The sequence below is a fragment of the Falco biarmicus genome, chromosome 4, assembly GCF_023638135.1.
Source record: "Falco biarmicus isolate bFalBia1 chromosome 4, bFalBia1.pri, whole genome shotgun sequence".
Lineage (NCBI taxonomy): Eukaryota > Metazoa > Chordata > Aves > Falconiformes > Falconidae > Falco > Falco biarmicus.
In genome coordinates this window covers 42,830,371-42,855,219 of record NC_079291.1, presented here as the reverse complement: position 1 = coordinate 42,855,219, position 24,849 = coordinate 42,830,371, and the positions used below count along the sequence as shown (strand labels likewise).

Sequence of the window (24,849 nt, the reverse complement as noted above, 5' to 3'; positions counted from 1 at the left end):
CCTTGACTGAAACCGCCAGGCACCTGCTTGGCAAAGCACAAAGCTGCCTACGTTTCCACCAACAATTTACTGTTTCATCAGCTTCTAAATTGGCCCGACAATAGAAGGGCTCAAAGCTAATATAATTTAAATCAACGGACATGGCCGAGTTCAAGGCTCGGCGGCAGGGCCGCGGCTGCCGCTCGGCTTCTCCTGCGGGAGTGGTTCAGGTGCGAGGGGGGCGGGCCGTGCCCTGCCGCGGGGCCAGCCGGGCTGCCCGGCCAGGCCCGGGGCGAGGGGCGGCTGGAGGGAAAGGCCGCCACGGTGCGGGGTGGGGGATGCCGGGTGGGCGCTGGTTTTGCTGGATGGGGTGGGCGCAGTGACTCCATTAGGGCATCGCAGCGGAATGAAACGGCAAGAAACACAACCGGCACCCGCGGCGAACAGGCTCCTGCACGGGCTGTGACCGCCTCAGCAGGCGCGGGCAGCCTGGGAGCAGAGGCTGGCTCCCCCGGGGTTCCCCGGCACCCCGCGGGGTGTTCCCGGCGAGCCCTGCTCAGCGCCGCCCGCCCGCCGCGGTACCGGCCGCGGGGTGTCCCTCCCCGCTCCCCCGTGGGGGACTGGTGGCCAAGGCCGCCGGAGGAAAGCAGCACGTTTGAGGAGGGGTCCCTTGTTTTCCAAGACACAAAACCACTCACGGTGAGGGGGGAATGGTTCCTTGAGACCAGGTCCTGACGACACTCTGCGCTGATCCAGATGATCGCTCATTTGAAAAATCGTATGTGACCGTCACCATAACTGCAGAAGGGTTAGCTGAAACAAAGCAAAGCAGATGACTTGTGATACAGTGCTAGTGACACACTGTACAGCTTTAAAAGGGGTAATAAGGCTCCCTAACACCGGCTGGCAGGAGGAGCTGTGACTTGGTTTTAGGGTTTTTATTCCTGATGACTTCCAACGACTGAGAGTTCTGTCCCAATGGACACAACAGGGCACTTTTTCATTCCAGTAAACAACCATGTTACATCATCTCTTCCATAAATACATCCAGTTCTAGATTACATAAAGTCTTCCAGTCAATGCTCCTTTTTGTGGGTTAGAGACTCCTGTTTTCTAACCCCATCCCTTGATCTCTTCTGCCCATGAAAGGTGTCCACGGGATTTTCCCTTAGGTTTATGTACAGCCACCATGTTCCTTCCCAGCTCTCATTTTCCCAAGGCAAGCAAAGCAAGCTCAGGATTAGACTCCCTGCTTATCACCCAAATCACCTTTCCTGCCCTTTTCTCCATATGAGTCCAGAACCTTAACTGCACGCAGCCATCCAGCAGAGTCCTCACAGCTCCCACCAGCATTTGCCTTTCTGCCAAAACCCCTCACTTGGTACTGCAAGGGTTGTATTTACCCTTTTCATGGCCCTGTTCCTTTGTCATTAACTAGTGCCCCAAGGTCTTTTTCCTCCACTATCTGGCAAGGAATACTGTGACCACAACCATAGCACACGTTCTTACCCTACATCCCAAACGTGTGACCTCTTAACACTGGATTTCATTCCTTCTTTGCCACGCTGGTACTCACAGTTCTAGGCTTCCTCCTGATGATTTTTCAAGCCTCCTCCATGCTGGGATGCTCTTCCTGCTCTGTGATTGTAAGGTGTTGTTAGTAGTGTCCTTCTTGTGTTCTAAAACCATTCACGAAAATTTTCTGTTGAGTCCATAAAAGCAAAGAGAAAAACTATTCTGGGCCATGGCATGGGTTCATCCAGTTCCTTTATCCACCTGTGCCAGTGGTATGAGCTTAGGGACTTCTTTTGCCAGAGACTGTTTCTGTGTGTCTAAGAGCTCTTGATAAACTTCTCTCTTTCTCTTCCATGAATTTGTCTAATGGCTTTTATAATCCAAGCAGCAAGTTGTATTATTAAAATTATTAGATACTATTTAGTAGAGCTGAGTTTTAAATTAATGATTCCTGTCTTGGACAGCAGTGCAAGACTTAGAGATGCAAGTAAAACCAGAGACTTAGAAGCACCTTAGGGGTCCATGTTCCTCAAGAATCTCTCCTCAGCTATCATCTAACCCCACAAGTGCCTCTCCTGAGCAGACATCCTACATGGTTGGTGTTTTGCTGAGTAGTGTTGTCTGTAATATGATGTGAAAACTATCTTGATGATTTTTAACTAGGAAGAGCTGACCTGCCATGGTTTTCAGTTCCAGGAAAGGATTTCCACTGGAGGTCTCCCCCCCCCACTTCCAAGTGCAGTTAGGTTTTCCTCCAGCCCAGAGGTAGACACCTTACTTTTGCTGGCTGCCCACTGAGCCTGCTGGCTCCCTCTTGCATTCTTTGTTCATCATCTGCCTCTCACCATACCAGGAGCCTTGGGGCTGGGTGCCCAGCACCTATAACTTAGGCATTGCAAAACCACATCTCTGTATCCATTTAGCCCTGAGGCTTTTATCTTTGTGGTGAATTATTAACCAAGTCAGGGACATGAAAACCGTCTACACAAGGAGATGCTGCATTTTCTTTGGAAAGTGTCCACACATGAAAAGTACTGTTTCACCTGGCCTGGTAGCTCTTCTATGCTCACCTTTCAGTAGGCATGGGAGAACACTGTTCATTCTGCTCTGCAAGAACCTTTCTCACAATAAGGATTGTTTTCATGTCTCCTCTCAATGACCTCTTACCAAGACTAAGCAAATCCATATCCCTTCAGTGCACGCTTTTTAAATATCTTAACATTTTTAGCTGCTTGCTGCTAATTTCCCTGTAGCTTTTCTTCAAGTATAGTGTCCAAAACCGGACACTGTACTTAGGCTAAGCCTCACCAGTGCCAAGTAGAGCAGAATAATTACCTCACTGTTTTACCCAAATCACTGCTGTTAATATATCCCCAAATGACATTTGTTTTTCTGCATAGGTTTTATCCCACTTTACCTCATGCATGGTTCACAACAGCCAATTGATCCATGCCTGCACTATTGCTGCCTTATCAGTTACTCCTCATTTCACAAACCAAGCATGTGATCTGTCTTTTGCCCCAAGACTGCATTTTGTGCTTGTCTTTATTACAGTGCAACTTATTGATTTCAGGCAAGCTCTCCAATCTGTGAAGATCAATGTGAGTCCTGATCCTGCTCTCCAAATCAACCTCTCCCAGGCTCTCCCAGCCAGTGCTCTCAGGACGTGAATGAGGTACTTTTTTCCAGTAGCCTGTTTATTGTTGAAAACGTTGGGGCCACAACAGATGCCTGCAGGACCCCACCTGGCACATCCAGCTTTGACAGTGAATCACAGATGAGTGCTTTGGTAAGATTCAAACATTAGGTGCTCATTCTAATACCAATTTCATTTAGATCTCATTACAGTTTTGTTTATAAGAAGGGTAATGCTTTTGACGCTAACAAAGTCAATATATATCACATCTATCTCTTTACACACTTGGCTAGTTAGTCCTTCAAATAAGGACACTGAATTAATTTGAAGTGGTATGTTCTTGATTAATCCATGTTGAGTTCTACTGCCTTCTTATCACTTAACGTGCTTACAAATTGATTAATAATTGACTCTCATTATCATGGTTACGCTGATGGATTTATACTTCCCAGGATCCTCTTCTTTTCTCTTTTTGGGGCTTGTAAACACATGTCTCTGGCATCTATGTCCTCAAGCAAGTTGCTTAGTGTGTAAGTTATCATTGCCTTGAACTTCAGCCAGTCAAAAGCTATAAGACATTAATTAGGAGAGGGATTCAATTTCTTCCACGCAGGAATATGACACATATGGTCTAGTATCATGTTAAGTACTATATAGCACCCAAGACATTTCCTGGGGCTTGCAGATATGACACAGGACCCACAGGAGAGCTGCACCTTTCTGGAAGCTCTGCTAGAGCTTCCACGCAGGCCATTCATGAGGGAAAGGGATACCTGAGAGCATCTAGAACAAAAGAGAGCACCTATATCTATGTTAAAGTAACTGCACTCCTAGGTATAAGCTGTTTATTAATAATCAAGGGGAAAAGATGGGTCTAACAAACCACCCTCAGGAGAGCTTTCTTAAGATGGAGTCTGCTGGCCTTTGAAGATGCCACTCCTGTTTCATTGGCAGCAGAAGGAACCAAAAATTTTTAGTTTCAAGTTACAGGACTAATATCTAGGCAGCTACATGTTTTTCAAGGCATTCTGACATTTAAATGGTTTAAATGTCTAGCAAGAGTTTTGAAGTACCGAAGTGCCTTGCTCCCAGACTGGCCCATGCTTATTCTGGCTGATTTTCAGCACTACAAGATACCCAATGCAGGAAGCTAATTATTCCAAAGCTTCCTGAAATCTGTAGTGCCCTCTTTACATGCTTACAGCTCTTTAACAATTACCAAGAGAACCTGCACTGATTAAACCGTAGCCTTGGTGTTTTTGTTGATTGAGAGGAATCCAGGGTTGTATAACTCAGACTTAACTATTAAGTGCAGAAAATAGCCCTTCACTCACTCTCAGGTGTTATGAGGATAACCACATGAAAAGCTTGCAAGGCACTCTAATCTGTGCTAACAGAGCCACATGCACCCAAGGCAGAAGGTTTTGATGCACCATGAAGTACAGATTGCAATATTGGAAATTCAGCTGAACTGCCCACAGCCCTCAGCTGTGTTAAGACCTTCCTCTAGATGTACAGACAGGACACTGATGGCAGGACATGTCTCACGCAACAACAAATACGGTAAATTAAGAAAACATCAAAGATCACACCAGATGACAACTGCTTCATTTTTATTACCGAACGTTCAAGACCTCTTCTGGACATAGCGCACCCCAAACGTACATGAGCACTGTAAATCCACTGCATGCATACATTCATGCTCATCTGATGTACAAGATCTTTACGATCAATTATAGCTGAACGAATGAATGACATATAGTCCTGGTGAGGAAGGGGCAGCTGGAGAAAGCAGCTTCTCCCTCATCTGTGCCTTTATTTTCAAGCTGTCAGAAATTTGTAGGAGTAATTCCACTGCCAGTAGCTTACAGTCTATTTGATTAAATCCATGTCTCCATCAGCCTCCCCATCAACAGAGCCCACAAGGAGTTATCATGTAATAGTTCAGATCCAAATGAGTTGCTGCAGTTTCCCACCCCAGCATGAGGACTGAACCCGAATTACCCTAGGCCACCTGTCCCTGATCACCACTGCAATGTACAGTAGAGGGATTTATCCCTTATTTGTAATCTTTTGTCTGCAGCCTTGTTGTTTGGGTGGGGCTGCACCTGTTCATGCCAAGTGGGAATCCCTTAATTACGGCTGTGGGGCTGGGCAGTGAGAGCTGGCTCTGCGCACTGGCACACAAAGGCTTAGGGGAATGCGTGTGAATTCATTGCCCTCTTTATGCCATGCCAACATTCATTGCAAATCCTCTGCGGGTCTTCACGGCTCAGCTCCTTCATTCCCAGGGCTTCTGCCTGGTTTTTCACACACTGGATTGTCCTTTCTTTAGAGGGCAGAGATGCTGCCTCCCTATGTTGTGGATTCTTGGAGTCCACAATTGTTCAGGAATAGCAATTGAGGGGCAAGAATACATTTTAAGGTATACTTTTGGCTGTAGCGTCACCAGGTCCTTCCTGCTATCAGACATAAATTGAGTTTACTTGGGGAACATATTCCCATTGCTTTGAAGTGTCATGTTAGCAACGATAGCTTGAGCCACAAAGGCACCCGGGTTATACACTCTAGTGCATCCTCAGAGACGATGTGACCCCAGTCTCTTCCCTCACTAACCCCCGTTTCCTGCTGAAGCTGCTCACCTCCGTGAGTGCCTCATTCCCTCCCTCCCCTGCCCGAGACTCGCCTCTGCCCTTGACACCTCAGCTCCGGGAGCCTGGAGTCACTGGCTTTTGTTCCCCCTTCTCCCTCCCTTCCCAAGCTTTGCCCCTCTTCAAGCCACACGTTACTGTCTCCCACCCAAACGCCTGCAGAGAAGACACAGATGGCACGGCCGGTCTCCCCGTTTTAACTCCGGAGGCCAACGCCACAGAGACCGTTCAAGGATAGAAGTAAATGCGTGCCTAGACCTCGCACCCCTGGGCTGAAGCGTGACCTGTTCATAAGGAAACTACGGTGTACCTGCCTGCCAAAATCGACCGAGATTCTGCTGAACATGAACACAGGCATCCCCAAAACTCACAACGCAACAATTCCACCTTTTACCAGCTCCCCAGCTCCTGCCAGTTTTGGTGATTCCTCACGGGAGAAGCCGGCGCGCACCGCGCGGGCCCGGCCTCGGAGCTCTGCCGCCATCTTGTGACGCCGCGCGGAACGGCGCGGCAGGGGCGGCCCTGGGATGGCGCTGCCGCTGCCGCCGGGCGCCCGGCGGGGGGGCTTGGCGGGCGGCCCCGGCGCGGCGCTGGGCGGGCAGGCGGCGGGCGGGCACACCGGGCCGCCGGGGGACACCCATCGGTGCTGGCCGGCCGCTGCCGTGGCCATTCCCCGCCGTTCCACAGCGCAGCACACCGGCGCAGGCTAACCCCCCCACCGAAAAACCGGGCTCGCCAAGGCGCGGCAGTGCCTGAAACATTGCGATATGACTAAAACAGCCCTGAAAACGGTGGAAATTTCCTTTCTTGCTAGTTCTCGCTAATAACGGCACTTCCCATTTGCTGTGCTGCTGCCTCAGTGGCTTGTGGGTTCCTGGCTGCGGCCCAGGCAGGTGGAAGTTCTTCGGCCCATATTGTTTCAGTGTGGAGGCTGAAGCTGGTACCAGATAGTGAATGTTGAGTCCCGCCATGAACAACTCCTGTGAAAAGAACGAAAAGGGGGGCTATCCAGTGCTCCCTTCATCTTGCTGCTGCAGAGCACGGCACCTGTGCACCCCTCTGCTCCCCTTGGCCGCAGGCGGGTGAGGACCCAACATCCATACCTCCTTTGAACCTTGTATAATAGCTGTGAGGATAACCAGGGTTGAGAGCCAGCTGTTGGTGAGTTTATATGACAAATGAGAGGTTCAGATAGAAGATTGATAGCAATTAGATTGCCACCTGCTATCGCTTTAATCCATATCCTGGATTTTTAATTGTTAAGAGCGGAGGCTGTTGGCACATGCGTACATAAGGACCATCTTAAAAGGCACAAAGCGGTAAGATTGCACCCCAGTCATCATGAGTAGGGCTGCCCATTTTTTTAGTTGTAGCCTCTGCTGTGTATTTCAGTGTCATTTTTAAACAGTTTCATCCTGAGCTTTCTAGGACTTCTGTACACTATACTTCCATCCATGATTTTATTTATTTACTTATTTTTGCAAATGTGGTCGATTTCATTTTAGGCTTGGCCAGCTTTTTCCACTTTGGCTTCCTGACAACCTTCTGCTGTCAAGTGGCCTGCATTCATTTGCATTGTGTCTGATTTTCAGCAGGTCCCTATCTGAGGCCCATTTCTCCTGGCTGTTACCCAGGTAAGCAGACCCACTGCAGTCAGAGTGATAATAGCTGTCAGTAATTGGTACTTCCACAGGTCTGTAGGGTCATGGCTTGCTTCTTCCCCTGCTTTGGGTAATGCTTATCTGCTTTCAAGTCACGCTTCATCAGAAAAAGAGAACGAGAAGAATTTTGAAAGGTTTGCTATCAGTTTCCACAAAGGGATATGCCTGGGAGAAACATGTTGATTTTGTTGGAGAGACACACAAAATAGACTACGATTTGCATAAAGAGCTACTGAGAGAGGGGAACTGAATAAGAGGTCGAGGGAAGGGTTTTCACTGACTTCAAAGAGCATTGGATCAGATCCATACAGAGCATCTGCAACTTCCTTTGATGCACTAGCAAACTGGAGATAACAAGCCTCTTTTCTCCATACGTGCCCTACCTGAGGCATTATGTGGAGAAACACTTTGAGACTGGCAATGGCACAATCCAGTCTTAGAAGAGAAAGTGGGTCTATATAATCTGTTTTGGGAGAAGCTGTTTTTTCTAGGTGATCTAAGGTTGCAGCAGGTTTGAAAGCAAACATACTCTAGAGGTCACTGCAAGGCAGCCATTTCAGCCGCTTCATGTCCTGAGGGAAAATTGTCAAAATATTCTGGAATATTCAAGTAAATAATAAAAAAAAAAAGTATTCTGAGGTGAGTCTGAGTAGTCACTGTCCATCCCTGTCCAAAACCACCCAACCATATGCCATACCTCCACAGAGCAGGATACCTTGCTCAGACAGAATGTCACCCCCTTCATGCTGCATCTTCCACTTCATATTCCCACCTACTCCCTATACCACACCTCACTCCGTGAGGTCTTCCTACTGTGGAGTAGCCCAACCTCATCATCCTGTCTGCATCACATCTCCTCAAAACACACAAGCTTCCCCCACTCCATGGTCCCAACAAACAGTCTCGTTTGTTCTTCTCCAGCCAGAAGAACTGTTATGATAACAGGTAGGTCCCTGAAGCCATTGCTATGGTTGCCACAGGCTGGGAAGTCATCACAAGCACAGCTGAACACCTCTGATCTGCTGTAGTTATCTGTGGAGAGGTGCTTAATGAGCTTAGTTAAGTACTACGGCATGGGCAGAGTGGAGCAGTTTTACTGTGTCTCTTTGCAGCCGTTCGTTTGCTATTTCTGTTTTGAGCAATGTTTTTTTGTTGGAAGTTTCTGCCTATTCTTGAGGCAGGTATAGAGCAAGAAGGTGAAATCTTGCAGAAAAGAAGATGAATTGGCACAGGGCTAGTAGAAATAAGAATAGCAACAGACCAAAATAATAAGCCATCATAAGCATTTCTACAGATGGCCCTTTTCATCCATGGATGTCAAACGTCAGAAATATGGAGTTTCTTTCACCTATTGCTTAAGTGCTGTTGCTGCTGAATTAGTACAGAGAAGCTGTTCATTGCTCAAGGAATGACGCCTTGCAATTTAGGGTGTGAGAGGCTAACTCAAACTGTAAGACAAGGCTGTATTTAGAGTCTAGAGTTGTCCAGGCCACTGCCTTACAAAAAGAGCCATGTATCTTTAACATCAAGTGGTCAGGCCCTCAGTTTGACGTCTCAGCTGATAAAACAGGAAAGGTGAAAGCAGGGGCAGAACCAATCTTTTAACAGCTGGCTATAGGAGAAGACAAATTTGTAAACTGAAAGAGGGACAAAGGAAAAACATTTACCCCCTGCTTTTAATAGAGATTCATTCATAAAAGTAAAGTGAAAGCTACAAGGTCATAGAAAGTTACATGTGATCCAGTTTTGGAAAATGCCCTTCTTACAGACCAAGCCCAGAGGCAGAGGCTATTTGGGCTATTGCCAAAGAGAAGTGCTATGGAGGCCCTTTTTTTCCGTCTCTGGGGGCCTGAGGAAACTCCAGCTAGACATATAGTACATGACAAGGTTTAATGACCTTTGCTCATAATGGACCCAAGTGTGAATACCCAAGTGCATTCAGGAGAGGCCCAGGACTAAGAGGTAATGTAAAGCCTGAAATAGGGAGGGAACATTTTCTGGATTGGGGATAGGGTCATTCCTGGGGCAGTGAATGTGTGAGGGTTCATTTTGCACCTGGTATTCTCATTAACAGGTCAATCTCCTGAACTTCCCAAACATGAGCACCTGCTTTTAGCTCTGCTCAGATCCTAGCCCTTCACAAGGCTTTCTCCTTCAGTAATCCAAGAAAATGCATAGGCGTCCCATGGCTCTGTCAGAACTGTCTGCAAGAGACTGTTGCGCCATGGAGCACTGATCTCAGCTCCCTCATTCCTGAGAGCTCACAACTAGCTCTTTAGCTGGCATCATGTACGTGCTTTCAGTCCACCAGCTGTGTCCTCATCCTTCAGTGCTGACTCCTTCTGGAAGGAAAACACTCATTCTTGTAGTCTCTCTGACTTCAGCACCTTCCTCTGTGTTGCCTTTGCCTCCTTCCTAACAGTTGTGCAAAATGCTTTGCTATTCTTTCTTGTTCCTTCCTCCTATCATAAAATGTCTGTATCCATCTTCTGAGCTTCTAAAAATGACACCTGAGCAAAGATGACCTGGCTGTGGTCCACATTTCTGCTTCCCATGCATCAGTGATGTGGCAGGTCAGCACAGTTTCTGTTTCCAGAACTAAGCAGGCTACTTGAGCATCCTTGATGACTCTTATTTTCTTTTTCCTGATTTCTGTGGCAGCTCCTCTGTCCCTGACAAGTTTTTCTGGAAGTTACTTTGTAAATGCTGTCAAACTGTGTGTGCAAAGGAGGTGAGCTGGATGAGCACAGCTGATGTGCTCTCTGCCAGCCTCCCCAGAGCCTGCAGGCCAGATCCCCCCAGTCACCTTCAGCATGTTCAGGTTGCTGCTGACTCAGATGTGGGCGCAGGACTGTGTGTTTGATATCTCGCTGGCACCAAGGGAAGCAGACTGAGGGTATGGAACTGGGAGAGTTCAGGCACAAGGTGAGAGTGAGTGCAGTCAAGAAAGCCAGAACCCAGGGGATTTTACAAAAGGATTTCTGCGAAGGAGAGAGGAGGGATACCACAGAGCAAAGAAAAACCCCCCAAACTAACAAAAGATAAGACAGTAAAAAGGAGTGCAATAATGGGCATGAATTTCTCTTTCTTCTGCCCCATGGCAAGATGCCAATCCTTTCCACACACATTCCGCAGTGCTACTAAAACCAGTCCCCATGGGCACACCTGCCTTGAGACAAATTCTTTTAGTCTTGAAAAATTCTGGGCACTTCTTCAATAAAGGGCTTTGCTTTTAAACTACTTTGCCTCTGTGAATTTTGGCAGCAGCTCACACTTGGAGAGCTTTTGAGAACCCTTTCTGTAATCAGATTTCTCTGCCCTGCCCCGGGGGACTGTGGGCGAGTCACTTCCCACAGCTGTCCCTCAGCTTCCTATTCTGTGACATGTAGCTCACCACTACCTCAGAGGCTTGAGTGTAAAAAGCTGTGAAATCCACGAGGCTGATGGGATGCTGAGCATTATATGACATGCTGAGAGGGTAGTGTTACCACAGCTCATCGCTTGGGTGTAGCAGGAGGTGGGACAGGCACAGGAGCATGGTTTAAAACATTTCCCTGCCCAGTGCGAGAAATGGAGAAGTTGTGGAGTGAATGGAAGAGGAGGCAGTTCAGTTGTGTGATGACAGGACTAATTTCTTCTACACAGTAGGACCAAGACTGAAGATCAGAAAATACTTAGGAGTACTAAGCTAAGTCCTCACCAATCAGAAAAAAAACAAACCCGAAGTGAGACTTTTTCAGTTCCTTCTCACGCAGCCTGCCTCCTGATTCAACCTCATGCTGGAGATGTTCTGGGATGGCAAAATCCTATTTTTGCTCAGGGAAAAGTCTCCCTTCTTCCTTCCTTGTTCTGACTGGAGTCAAGACTAGGTTTTCAACAAGTTTAAAAGAGAATCCAACTGATTTGCAGTGTGGCGCAACAGAAAAGAGCATCGCTACAGTTCTGTGGATGCATGGCTAAAATAATGGGCATTATGATTTCTGGTGAAAGGAGTGTGAAGCTGCTAGTAATATAAGAGTAACCTGCTCCTTCTTTCCTATCTTCTCTCTGCGCTTACAAAAAACCCATGCTGCCTCCCAAGCAAAGAAGTTACTGGCAGCAAGCTGTCTTCTGTCATTTCTACCTAAAGCTATCCTGGAACATGAAGAATGTCGGTTCATTTTAGACTGTGTGGCAATACATAGCGCAGCCAGAGAATACAGTGGGCTAATTCCTAACCAAGCCCGTATCACCTTTGCTCTGAGAAAGAGGTCAAGTGTTGCTCTCTATGTGCCAAAGTTGCCCTAGTTGGCTTAGTTTTGGTTTTAATACCGTAGCTGGAAAAGCACATGTTAATTTTACCTTCTTTCTTTCAATAATTCACCCCTGCAAACAATCGAGTACCAAAATAAGTTTTAGAAAAAGCAAGGTCTGAAGATCTGGACATTGTTAGGAGCCATGCACAATCTAATTCTGGCTTTGCTGCAAATTTAATTTGTAGTCTTGAGCAAGTCAATTAAATTCTTCTCATCAAGTCTTCCCTCAGTAAAATTGAGAATAATTACTTGCTTGTAGAGATGCTAAAAAGACTAAGGAAATCTTTAAATAGTTTATTTAAGATGTTAAAATCTCTTAAGAATTCTATAGAAACCTCAATTAGGGTTTATGAAAAGGTTATTTAAAAACACAATAGGATAAAAAGAATCATCATTGAAACTAACTAATGAAATAACAGTGTTGAAAAACTTCTCAGATGTGAAGGATAGAACATAAATCTGTAGTTGCTTGGCACAGTATATTCAGCTCAGAGAAGCAACTGCTTTTTATTCCCTATGGTGGAACAAAGTCAGTGCAGATACATGAGGAAATTCTTGTAGCCTATGATACTCTTTAACAGTGTCTTCCATTATTATTGGACTCTATTATTCTTGACCTTATAACACTTTGGGCCTTTAGCTGGGATCTCTCCTGGTGTGGATGGTAGCATAGACACAGAAGATAATGATGTTTCCTGCCCCAAAGAACTTATGGTCAGAGGTGCTGAATGTCCAGTAGTTTACATCATGTGGGGATGACACCATAAATGTCAACAGCTGTGTTTTTAGACATAAAATTAGTTCATGTAAATGCATCATCATGGGTGGTAAGCTCAAATACATGATGAGAAATGTCACATGGATTCCCCTGGCAGATGCATGAAACACAAGGTAACAGTGGTGTCATTACGGCAGGCGTAACTGTCAGAGTACACCAGATAGCTCTTGCTCTACGTGCATACTGAGCGATGTGAGGCCAGGAGGAGGCAGGGTAACTAAGCAGCCTTGCAGAGTCTTAGACGATCTCCTCATTGATTTTTGTGGGCCAAGATAAAGCAGAAATGTATTTGATGAAAATGTGACCCTACATTTACACAGGCAGACATTACTAGCAGAGCACAGGCCAGTACCATCGGAGTGTCTGAGACAAAACACAAGGTGGGATCAAGCTGTGATGGATCTTAAAAGTGAAAAATAGCTGTCTGAGCTGATATATAGAGGATAAAAAGCTAGCTTAGCTCAAGAGATAATTAATTTATTCCCAAATGAACATGGTCCTTCCCCCCCATCTTGCACTGTAAGACGAACAATAGAAAAGAAGGCTGTCAAATAGGCCGTTTTAACCCATTTGATCCATATAATTTTTCACGAGTGATAATGTTATAAGAAGATGGATCAGTTAAGAGACTTCTGCCTTATCCCCACCACACTACTCGAGACTGCTGTGCAACCAGTTCCAGCCACTATCTGATACAGCAGAGAAAGTAAGAGTCAAACATTGCTAAAAAACCAAAACAACCAACCATCAGAAGAACTAATTCAAGAAGCTCATACCCATTTTGTCCACTCAGTCCTCCCATACCTACCCCACTCCCTTTTCTCTGCTCAATCCTGCATCATTCATTTGTATTTTTAATAGAAGAAGTGCAAACTGCCCACAGTGGGGAGGGCTGGGAGTGATAAAATATTCCAAGTTGATTATTGGTCATACTTGCAAAACAAAACTATTTCCCCTTTTCACCTACTGATACATACACGTGGGTATACACAGACACCTGAACACTTTTAGATTTACAAAGAATTGTTAAGGGGCAGGATAGTCAAATACCTCTCAGTATGCTACTCCAAACTTCAGCCACGCTGAAAGGTGATGTGCCATTACGCTGATTTTACACACATGGCGAAAGCCAAACCTTCCTCTTTTCCCCATTTTCATTTGAATAACCAGAACAAGATTGCTTAACTGGGTGTCTGGGTTCTCCAGGACAGCAGAGTGGTGCTTTATGCCGTTTGCTTGGTGACATATTGCTGTAGTCAGGCCAGGTGCTGTCCTTGAAGTTATGAGTGTGTTCATATGATTACATATCTGTAATTAACACTGCGCAAGCCGAACTGGGGCCTTACCAGGCTCTTTCTTCAGGTCATCCTGCTGCATAAGTGAGGAGGCACCAGCTGTTGCTTAGCCTAAATGTCCATTTGTATAGAGTGATGTTTACAGGTGTAAAACAAATACACTGTCTGCTCAGGCAAGCTTCCTCTGTCAGTAATAGTTACCAACTTGCCAGTTGACCAAGAGCTGGTCTCCACCAACCATGTACATATGACGTACTAAACTGAATGTGGTTTGCACACAAATCTGTGTGTGGACGCTTGTTTTGTCAGCTCCATGGTCTGTTTTGTTTGCATGGCATTCGGTCTGATCTGTAGACGGTGTCAGCGAGACCTGGTATTTGATCTGTGGGGACAGGTAACGTAGAGGAGTTATAGAGGACTGTATGAAAAATTTATTTGTAAAAAGGTTGTAATGATTGTTAAAAACATAAGGTATGAAATGTTAAAAAAAGGGGGGGGGGGGAAGTGTAGAGGAATAGGTTAGCCAACTGTGGGTTGGCTTCAAAGGTGGCGAGTTGGCTGATGTAGATGAGGTGCAGGTGTGCCTGGTTCTGTTGAGTGGTTGAGAGCCAATGAAGAGAGAGCAGCTGAGGAAGAGACAAGAGAAGAGAGAGTGTGCCCTGGATGAGACAAGGAGAAGGTAGCAGAGGGACTGTATGAAAAGTGTGCTGGTATGAGGTGGTGAAAGACATTGTTGCGGCTTGATAGTTTGCAGAGTGCTGCGACAAGGTAAGGAACAGGTATTTTGCCAGTTCTCTTCCTACTTGCTGAGATTTGCAGAAATGAGGAGCATTTTGATTTGGTATCCTAGCTAAAAGTCCTCATACTTAGGTAGGTGCTGGCTTCTTCACTAGCACCTGGCTGAACACAGGAGCCCAGCTGGGGACACCTAGTCATGCTCCTTTCTGAGACAACCCTCTCCTGATGGGAAAGGTGAGGAGACGGAGAGGGCTGCCTGACTGAAGAATACCTGTGAGGGTCAAGCCCCCTTTCCTGTAGGTGTGTGATAGATTTTAAGAAAAAAAAAAAACCCAAACAGTGAATGAAAGTGTATCGGGATAGGGGATTCGGAGCATGTGAGGATGGTGATTTCTGTATGACCTGTGAAGACTTGTGGTTAGAGCTCTGAGCAGGCTGAGCATGTGCCTCCTGGTCAGAGCTGGCAGGCGATAGCAGTAGGTGGTGCAAGGGCATATATGCCAGGCAGAGCATGATGCAACACAGGCACAGCAGGCAGCATGCTGCTGCCGTTTACTGACACCTCTGAAGACAGTGTGACCGTCGCCATCTACAACACCAGATAAAACCAGTAGCAGCAAGTGTCTGCTTCATTTGTGCTGTTTCACATCTCTGGTGGCCTTTGTGCCATTCTGGTTTAACTTGGCTGTAGTGAACACTGTCTTCATATGGTATTTTTTAAAGTTAGACGATTGCAGAATTCTCCGTAGAAAGTACAGGAGAATGAAAAACTTCAGAGCTCCAAGACAGAGGGAGCAAAAGTAAATTCAGTGCAATAGAAGTCCATTTTCCGAAGACATTAAACAGTTTTAAGACTATGCTAGTAAACGAACACATCCTTTTTATTACTGAGGCAACCAAAGTGGGGAGAATGGAAACAGCCTGTTATAGGTAAAGCCAAATGAGATGTTGCCTAGTAACTCTCAGCAGGGAAGCATTTAAACCCAGCCAGTTTAGTGAAGCTGATGTTCTGACTCAGAGATTACTTTCTTTGGAAAAAAATCTGAAAGCAGGAAAGCTCAGTTTAGCAAATATACGATTTATTTTCCTGCTACAGCAAGCAATGGTGACAATGCTTGGGAAAATACAGAACTACTTACAAACTTGTACAAGGAAGAACAGACCAAGCCTGTTTTCAGTGAAAGCATGACTTTACTGAACATGTTTTTTGATGCTGATTCCACACCTCCCACCCCCCCAATACAGTAAATTTCACATTCATTTTTTATTTCCAGATTCTGAAATACACAAGTGATAACAGAATTCTGGAGACATTACACAGATTGTTACAATATTATCATACTATTTCTTTCAGAGGAAGTTTGTAGAGTAAATCCTACTTCATCCTTGCTATTGGACACGGAACCAAAGTAACTGATTTAAAAGAAAGACTTCATATTTCCACTGGTTCTCTTGCTTGGAATAGTTTTAAATAGGCCCTCCTTCAGGACTTTGCTTTTATGGATTCACAGAAAAGTCACTTGTCTTGGCTAAAGGTCTCTCACATCAGGGGATGCCCCCCCCCCCTTTATTTGGAGATTCATATTATTTTTGCTTCCCTTTAGAAGGATATGATGATTTTACAGAAGTGAAAGCTCTGGCATGATCAGTCATGTACATCTGTATTCCTGGGTGCCACAACTACTGTTCAGCATAGGCAAAGTCACATTCAGGAGAGCACTTCATTTCAGCAGCCTCAGTACAGCTAATGACGATAGTTATGAATGTGAAATATTGCATAGATTTATTGTATTTTTTTAAAATTAAAAACCCAATAGATGAACACTTATATCACGCTAACCGTGAAAAGGCTGACTGCCAAAGAGTTACCACAAAAATATGTATTTTATCAACACTCATAATAGCTGGAAAGCAAAGCTGCAATGGCATGAGTACTAACATTTGAGTTCTGTAGCAAAAGTGTGAGAGTTTTTTGCAAGCCTGTTGTACGAGCAGTGAAAGGATGTTCTGTAAGCCAGTGATCCATTTCTCACTGGCCAGAGCCTGGTCTGAAGATTAATGAAACACTGTTGATACGGAACCTCTGCCCAGAAGGTGCGGGACCATCATCAAACACATGGCCTAGATGGGCATCACACTGCAACAGAAATTATGTGCCATTACTACCGTTGCAATTATGGACCAAGATTATGCTGGTACCTACTGTGTTATCCTGAATTAGGAAACTTGTATGATGAATTCACTGTTGAGTTGCGTGGTGGTGTGACACAGGGACTCCTGGGGAGAAACTAGAAATACATCCTGGAATAACCACCTCTGGGTGAATATCTGCCCCCAAATAAGGAGATTGCAGAAGACAAAGTCAAAAGGTACTAATGCTAGAAGGTACAGGAAATAAATGGGAGGGTCTAGACATCTCAATATATAACGAAAATTTCAAGTTGAGACGGTCACTGTAGGCCTTTCTCACAGGTCAGCTGAGGATTCCCCCCCCCCCCCCCCCAAAATTGCTGATGGGGGGCAAAAAAATTAGACTCAATAGCTATCAGTGGTTCATTACAAAATTGGAAGGTTGTCTTTAGCTGGGGTTTTGAAAGGTGATTGCTGGATATCGCTGCAAACATGAACCCTGCCATGATAATGGACTGTAGTGAACGCTTGTTGTGTTTGCAGATAATACCTAGTTCTGCTAGAAGTGGCTGCAAGCACACTGAAGGACAGTATTAGCAATCTTAAGAGTCTGGAGAAACAGACACCCACAAAAAAGCTTAAGACACAATTCATTAAACTCAGTTGCATACTTTTATACCTTAATAGAAGTAATAAACAGCACAGATTTAGGGTAGGGAAGAAATGGTTAGGGGTGGCAGTTCTTTAGAAAAGGACTTGGATATTACAGCAGGTCCCCAAACAAATACGGGTCATAGGCTGTGGAAAGGTAAAGATGTAAGGACGGGAACAGTATCTATAATGCATCTAAAAAGCCTCTAGTCTCTGATGCTAGGCCCAGCTGCAGCACTATGTCCAGCTTTGCACTGTACTTCAAGAAGGAAAAGGATCAATTGGAAGGAGTGTAAAATAGAGCAACAAGACAATCAGTGCACAAAAACCATGACACAAAAAGAAACAGCTGAAGGAACTGGCCTTTTTAATCTAGAAAAGAGATGACTGAGGGAGTCAAAATAGCTACCCAAAACAGAAAGGTGGCTTCTGTGAAGGAAGAGAACCTGCAGAAGACAGCTGTGAACGTGTGGGGCACAACCACTGCCATGCAGGTCAAATACTAATGAGCTTCAATGGCTGCAAAGCAAACATTGCTTTCCCCAGTGTCTAACCAACAGCAGGAAGGCATGAAGGTTACAGGTCATTAGGCAGTAAGGCTGTGGTGTCTCCACCACTGCATATTTTAAGAACAGCTTCAGCACATTTTGCACGACTGAATGAGGAAGAACTGCCCCTGTGATGGGGCAAATGCGTGGACTGAATCTCAATCCCTTCTACTGTCAGTTATCACATCCTGCAGTTCACCTGAGGTCCTCTGAATAAATTTTCGGTCTGAAGTCCAGCCCTTGCCTATACTTACACAACTATCCTCCCATGTCACATAATTTTCTTCACCCCAAAGGGACTGCCTCTGTGATACTTCAGACTCTACTCATGTGGTCCATGCTGGGTGAGACAGAATGGTTCCAGTGACACCCTAATTCTCACTGCTGCATTTAGGTAGGTTCATTCATGGGCACAGAGAAAACTTACTTGTTAGGATTTGGGTCTTTGGGTATCACCTCCAAAATAAACATACCTGTTTGCAGACTACTTCAGTTCTAGTTGATCCCAATGAGTTATCTGGTCGGCTCATGATATTGGTGTTGCTTTCATCTCTGTCACAAGTACCATGAGCCTCTGAAAATGATGACCATCCAGTCCCAGAATTATACTTCTTTTCTGAGCTATAGTGGAAAACAGATCTTCTTGCTAATTAACAACAGAGATGTTACAAAAAAAGCCTGGTTTTATTAAGAACATCAGCATTTCCCCCCCATCCCTGTCTTGTACTACTATTAATAATATCTGGCACAGTAGAAGTTTTCTCACTGGCATCAAACTGTGCTGGAAGCTCTTCCCCGAAGGAAATTCTTGATCAGCCCACAACAGAAGCATTTGCCTCACCGTTTCTATTTCACTGACAGGTTGGCATTTTTTAAAGCTTGAAAAAGGGGTTTTCAAACAACCGAGCACATTGTTTAGCTGAATTACCCCTGCTAAGTTGCAGTTTGAAACCTGGCCCAATACAGCACAGCCTCAGACAGCAAAGTTTACAAGAAGAAATGAAGTATGGAAAATGGCTGGCTTGGCTCACTGGACCAGGCTTATGCCTGATGATGGCTTCAGCTTGCAGTCAGCCATTAAACCGGTTTGGAAAATCAAATAGAGCCTTGCTCAAACCATCAATCAACCAATGACAAATCCTCGCAGCACAAAGATCTATTTTTTCCCAATAGATAATTGCAGACATCAGAAACAGTACGACAGAATGTCAGCTTGTGGGTGCCTCCTGTTAACATCCACGATTACCAGTTCTGTTTAGCAGCATGTTAAACCCTAGAGCATATTTGAAAATAAGATTAGAAAAAATTTTGGGATTTAGCATACAGAAACGAGGTAATCCCTCCTACTTAAAGTTGTGCAAGCTTTGATAGATATGGGTACTTTTCTGACCTAGTGTGAGTTAGAGTGAGAAATGAAGACAGACTCACGCTCTACTAGGATAAGTGGTCTGGAGACCCACCGCAACCATTTCCTCCTGATTTCCCACGTTTCATCCCATTTTCACAAACCCAATGCTCTTACTGGCATCTAGTGGTTGATGGAGACAGCAACACCAGCAGCAGCCTTTCTGTGATTAAGATTAGTCCATACATAATTTAAAGCAAAATATTTAATATATATCATGTATATTTTGGTGGGATATTAAGACAGCTAAGAAAAGTCTGAAAAAACTTACTTGCAGTGCCTTTTAGAAAGGCAAGGCAAACGAGCTGGGCAAAAGGCTTAAAAAAATCCAACCCAAAGAACAGTGCATGCTTCAGCATGCATGTTATAATTAACTGTACAGGGCTTGAGCAAGGCAACTGTGGAAATAAGAGAGAATTTGTAAACACAGAATGACCAAAGGCTCATTTCTGGGTGGGCTGTTGTTCAGTCCTTTAGATCAGTCCACAAAGATCCATGAGAAATGCTCTCCTACCTCCTCCCCTCTGTAAAACTGGGGAAAAATAGGACACAGCGCAGAAGCAGGCTGCACCAAAGCAAATGCAGTCTGCAGACTCAGCGTTTGTACAAGCAGGTATTTAGGGCTCCAGGCCTATTTACTTCCAGTCAAAGAGGGCTCCCTGCCTTCCCTGTTACAAAACCACGCGAACGCTGTGCCTACCAGCCACAGAATCCCGAAGAATAACCTTAGGGAACACAAATGTTCGTGTCTGTACATGTCTATGCATGACTTCTGAGTTTCCCTGACATACTCGTGCTCTTTCTTTTTTATTTTAAAAACTTCTCAGTCAGAACTCTTCATTTTTTTTGACACAGGGATCCTTCTGCTTATTCCTACATAGATATGAGGATCCTCTCTGAAACCCTGTAAAGGAAGGTCTTTAATGCTGTGTGGGTTTTGCATCTGACCCTGACTGACTCCATCCTGTACATGCTGCTCAAAATACTTAAGTTTATTGTAGATGTTTTCCACTGCTAAAGGATTAATCTTTTGAGCTGTTAAACTAACTCTCAACAGAAATGGTCTCTGTGTGGTTTTACTAACAGTAATATCACTTGGATTCCCTAATAGAAACATTTTAGTACCCAAAAATATTGCTGTTCAAGATCATATTAGTCCTTTGAAGTATTTCACCACTTAACTTATGGATAAATGGACTTTCCCTAAACATATGCGTTAGATTAGCCTTCGACACACCATTCCTCCAGCACATGTCATTTACTTTGATCCCTATTTCAGTCGTCCTGGATGTAATCCAGATAATTCTAAAAAGTGCTTTTTGCTGTATGAATCTCAGCTGTAGGTTTATGGTTCGCTGAAGGTTTGAGATTTCATTAAAGCACCACAATTTGCTATCTATAAAGGTTAGGGGTTTGTTCCACATATTTCCATCTCTTTCAAATTAATATTTGGTAGCAGAAGGTAATAAATTCTGGTATAAATGTATACAAACACATATACTTTGAAAGAAAGGAGGAAATGCTTCATGTTTACCTGTAGCTAATAATCTAATGCATTTGAGAAAGAAAGGACATTTTTAATGCACTAGGAAATAAACATGATGAATGAAGTTTCTTACCAAATACCATATTTTCCTCTCATTTTTAGTGTCCTCCACAATGCAATGCATTCATGAAAAATATATTTTCAGGCCATTTTGAACACTGAATCATTTTCAATTTTCTTAAAAGGTTTTTTTTCTGTATTTCCCTGTGTTAGTCTGTAAGACCGAGCATTATTTTATGCTTTAAACAAAAGTACCTATATTGTCTGAGAGCTGGCTACTGCAAAAACCAGCATGACTGGTTATATTGTTGTTTTGTTATTAGTTTAGCAGCAGAAGCAATTGCCTCCAGTGCTCATCTCTCTTCATGTTGGCCTGTCAATATCTATTGTCTGATATAAAGGATGCCTGAAGTAAAGGAACATTTTAAGGAACTCTCCCATAGCTTAGCAATTTAAAAATTCTCTGATTTATCTGAATTTTCCAGATGTATTTTTAGGTTTTGTATTTGTCTTCAGATCATTCTGCAATGCTACATTAGCTTCTGAAATAAATTTATTTAAATGTCTTTATTAGCAAACCTCTACAGAAAAAGATGCATTTACGCCAACGTTCATTTGCCTAACAATAGTTTTCTATACTTGGCCAAAGGAAAACTGTTCACAGTTATCAGCCTCCAATTTTACCATTTAATTGCTTAGTTTAGGTTTATTTTTAACAGCCGTTACACTTCCCCGCCCCTTCTTACTATCCAGCTCTCTTGTTTCTCAGCTTCCCACGTTGAAGTTCTGATCTGTGATGCATCCTTTAAAGTCTTCATAAAAATGGGCATGTTAGCTGTATTCCATTGAACTCTCAGTTGGGAATAAATAAAGGCTGTTTTCTAGATCAAAAATATGAGGAACTGTCTTTTCTGGTTCAGTTACAGAGAACAGAACACCCTCTGCACATCCTACTCTGAGGCACTCTGTTTCCTTTTACTTAGACTTTAATGAAGTTGCAAAATATATAGTATTGTAAAAAGCACAGAGGTTAATAGCACAGTCATTTGCAGCCAGGTTTTAAAAAGTAGATGTAACGAAAAAGACAAAAATTGTGGAATTTAATTTAGGGAACAAGAAGGGGGTGGGGGTGAAGAGGAGCTCTTGCCTCCAGTAGGAGGGACCCAGCACTAAGAACATACCAGCTGCTAGACTAAGGCAGACCAAAGGTCTCTCCAGCCCAGGAGCATGCGTGGCAGAAGGTGACTGGAAGAGCGCAAGAACAGAGCAAACATACGGCGATACTCATGCACAAATACATGTATTCTGTGGCAGCTTGTGGCTTAGGGACCTCTTAATTATTGTCAACCAAAAATGACAGTGTGTGTGGCAGGAAAAAGAGGCAGACCTTAACATAGCAACTACTGTTTGCTGGCCACTGGAGACCCTCATACGCTCAAGAAAAGGGCAAACCATGAACCTGTATCACCACAGGTGTCCTGGGAATCTTATACATAGCACTCTAGCACCAAAGGATTGTTCTTCTGACCTTCCCTTTCCATTCCTCTCACGAAGAGACGCTGCCCCTCCTGCTGCCACAGTTAGGACCTTTTAAGGATGCTGTGAAATCTAAAGGATGTTACCTAAACAGTGGGGCACTGAAGCACACACAGCAGTATATTCCTGATTCCGTGTTATTCAGATAGATCCCACTAAATGGCTTTTAAAAAAGGAAGGGAAAAAAAAAAAAAGAGAAGTTAATAATGCAGGTCTTTAAAAGCTCACCATCTGGAACAAGCATGTAGGAATCAGATTCAAACCAGGAGAAAAACCATAAAAAGAAGGCTTCACAGGGGGGCTTTGAAGAACAAACATTAGCAGCCTAAAGAAATGAAGGGGAGGATGCTTTTGGATTAATAGTGAAGACTACCCACTGCCCCCAGAAACTTTGAGACCAGGCAGATGCATAAATCATCCAGGTACCAGGGCTGGAGTCGTGACCTCCAAGGCACTTGTGAAATGTGGAGGATCCCAAAGACTGGGGCTCCGCTATGGAGTGCCACAACTTCAAAGTGGCTCTACAGAGAGACTCTCCTCCTCCCTGCATGGTCTGGAATTGGGATTCTTATTTTACATATAAGGATTTGGGCACAGTTCCCATCACTTAATCCCATAGTACATGCTCCGTGCGTGCCAAAGCCCTGGCTCTGGGCTAAGGATGCTGGCATTCCACCCACAACGCTATGTGGCCTCCATCAAAGAAGGAAGCAAAGTGCAGGGACAAGGTGGGTGGATGATCTGGCACGAAAGGGACAACTCAGCTCCTGAATGGAGTGCTGTGTATGAGATTTCCATGGATAATCTACATACGGTCAAAAAAAGGAGACTACGGGACAAAAAAATGATCTTCTTCTCTGGATAGGGGCTTCCACTACTGCCACACAGAAGGCTGAGCTGGCAGTAAAGTATTCCAGGGGAAATAATAAAAAAAAATAATAAAAAAGAATGCAGATAGTTTTTTCATATGCAAATCAGTCTGGGTCAGAACACAATCCATGCAGTTCAGTGTGTTGAGTCTAACTTTCATCCACAAGAAGGCAGGGGAAAACCTTTGAAGCAACTGCGTGCTGACAGCTCCCCAGAGCAGGTTTTCCTCTGCCCAGCAGGCAGAGCAGGTAGCTTAGTCTTGGGCAGCATTAGCACTTTTGCTTAGCGGTTCAGTTTCTTTTTCTCTTGTAACATAAAATTGCTCTGGAGTAAGTTTTTTTCCCAGTTTATAGCAACAGTTGCTTCAGCTTGTTTAGTCAGAGAGCTCCTGTCTTCTGTTAGGTATAGAAAAACAATCTGTGTTATTTTTAACACCATTTTAACTTAGACTCTGTTGATGCTTTCCATTATGACCTCAATTCTCCTGAAGTTTCTATGGGTATGGACAGAGCACAGGAGGAGTGTTCAGGGACATAAGAGCAGGGGCAAGTGCAGGACTTTGCATCTGCTTTCCATTCCGCGTGCTACATACGGAGAACAGCTCCAGCACACCACTTGGGAAGGCTCTGAGTGGAAACAGGCACCTACAACCCAAGGTACCATCCGCTCTCCCAGGACAGCCCTCTGTTCTGGCTTGGAATAACTGCTGGTGCTCCTGCCTCGTCCCTGGGTATCACTGAAAGGTTTGGCAGGTTGCCTCTTGGAAACTTTCAGAAACCAGAAGTAATGCTCATTTGTGGGCTATTAAAGACTAGTGACTTCCACAGGGCCTCAGGGAAGCGCGGTGCTAAGCAGGGTTACTGAGAGAAAGCAACACCAACAGCCCAAGAGAACTGAGGCCGTAGTTCATTGAGGGACATACAAGAGAGCAGAAGTCACCTGTCATGGTGCAAAGCCCCAGCAGCGCTTCTTACGGGTCAGTACGCACCATGCAGAACATTTATGGTGGTATATATTAATATTAATTAATAGATCGGCTGAAAAAAAGATGAGTAAAATAGCTTAATTCCTTCCTAACCAAAAAGTCCGAGGTGGGGAATGGATTCATCTCTTGCAATGCAGCGGTGATATTGGGGAAAAGGAAAAAAAAAAGGAATTTGAAAATTACAGTTTAACCCCAAAAACTATAGTTTAGCCTGCTAGTTCAAGAGCAATACCTACAGCGGGCTGACATAGCCCTTTCCAACTGGCTAGAGGACACTGGGGATGGGGATGCCCTCCTGCCCTCCCCCTGCCCCCCTCTCCTCATGCTCTGGGTGGGGGGATACATGTGCTGCTGTGGGCAGCGTGGGTGCAGCCATGGCTACTCCACGGTGGGGAGCAGAGGAGGAGGCAGCTCCTGAGCATCCTCTGGAGCAGGCAAACTGCCGTATCGGTGGGGTGGGACTGGGGGGGCCGCAGCTGGCGTCTCCCCCAGTCCCACCCCACCAGGTTGCACATCCAATGTATGCATTCAGCCTAAATAATTGCACTTTAGCAAAGCACCTGATTAACACAGAGATGCAGCATTAGCAGGAAAGGTTTCAATCACTTCTTACCGAGAAGCAAAGAGGGA

At 44.7% G+C, this 24,849-nt stretch overlaps 1 protein-coding gene across 1 annotated transcript; it reads right to left on the bottom strand.

Moving 5' to 3' along the window:
• Nucleotides 1–15,823: 15,823 nt before the first annotated feature.
• MSRB2 (methionine sulfoxide reductase B2) lies at nt 15,824–24,601 on the bottom strand. Its single transcript, XM_056338680.1, is given in 5 exon segments — nt 15,824–16,685; nt 18,351–18,498; nt 22,451–22,527; nt 23,509–23,576; nt 23,579–24,601. Coding segments are annotated over 5 exon segments (495 nt in total). The 5' UTR covers nt 23,673–24,601; the 3' UTR covers nt 15,824–16,577.
• Between the last annotated feature and the right edge of the window lie 248 nt (nt 24,602–24,849).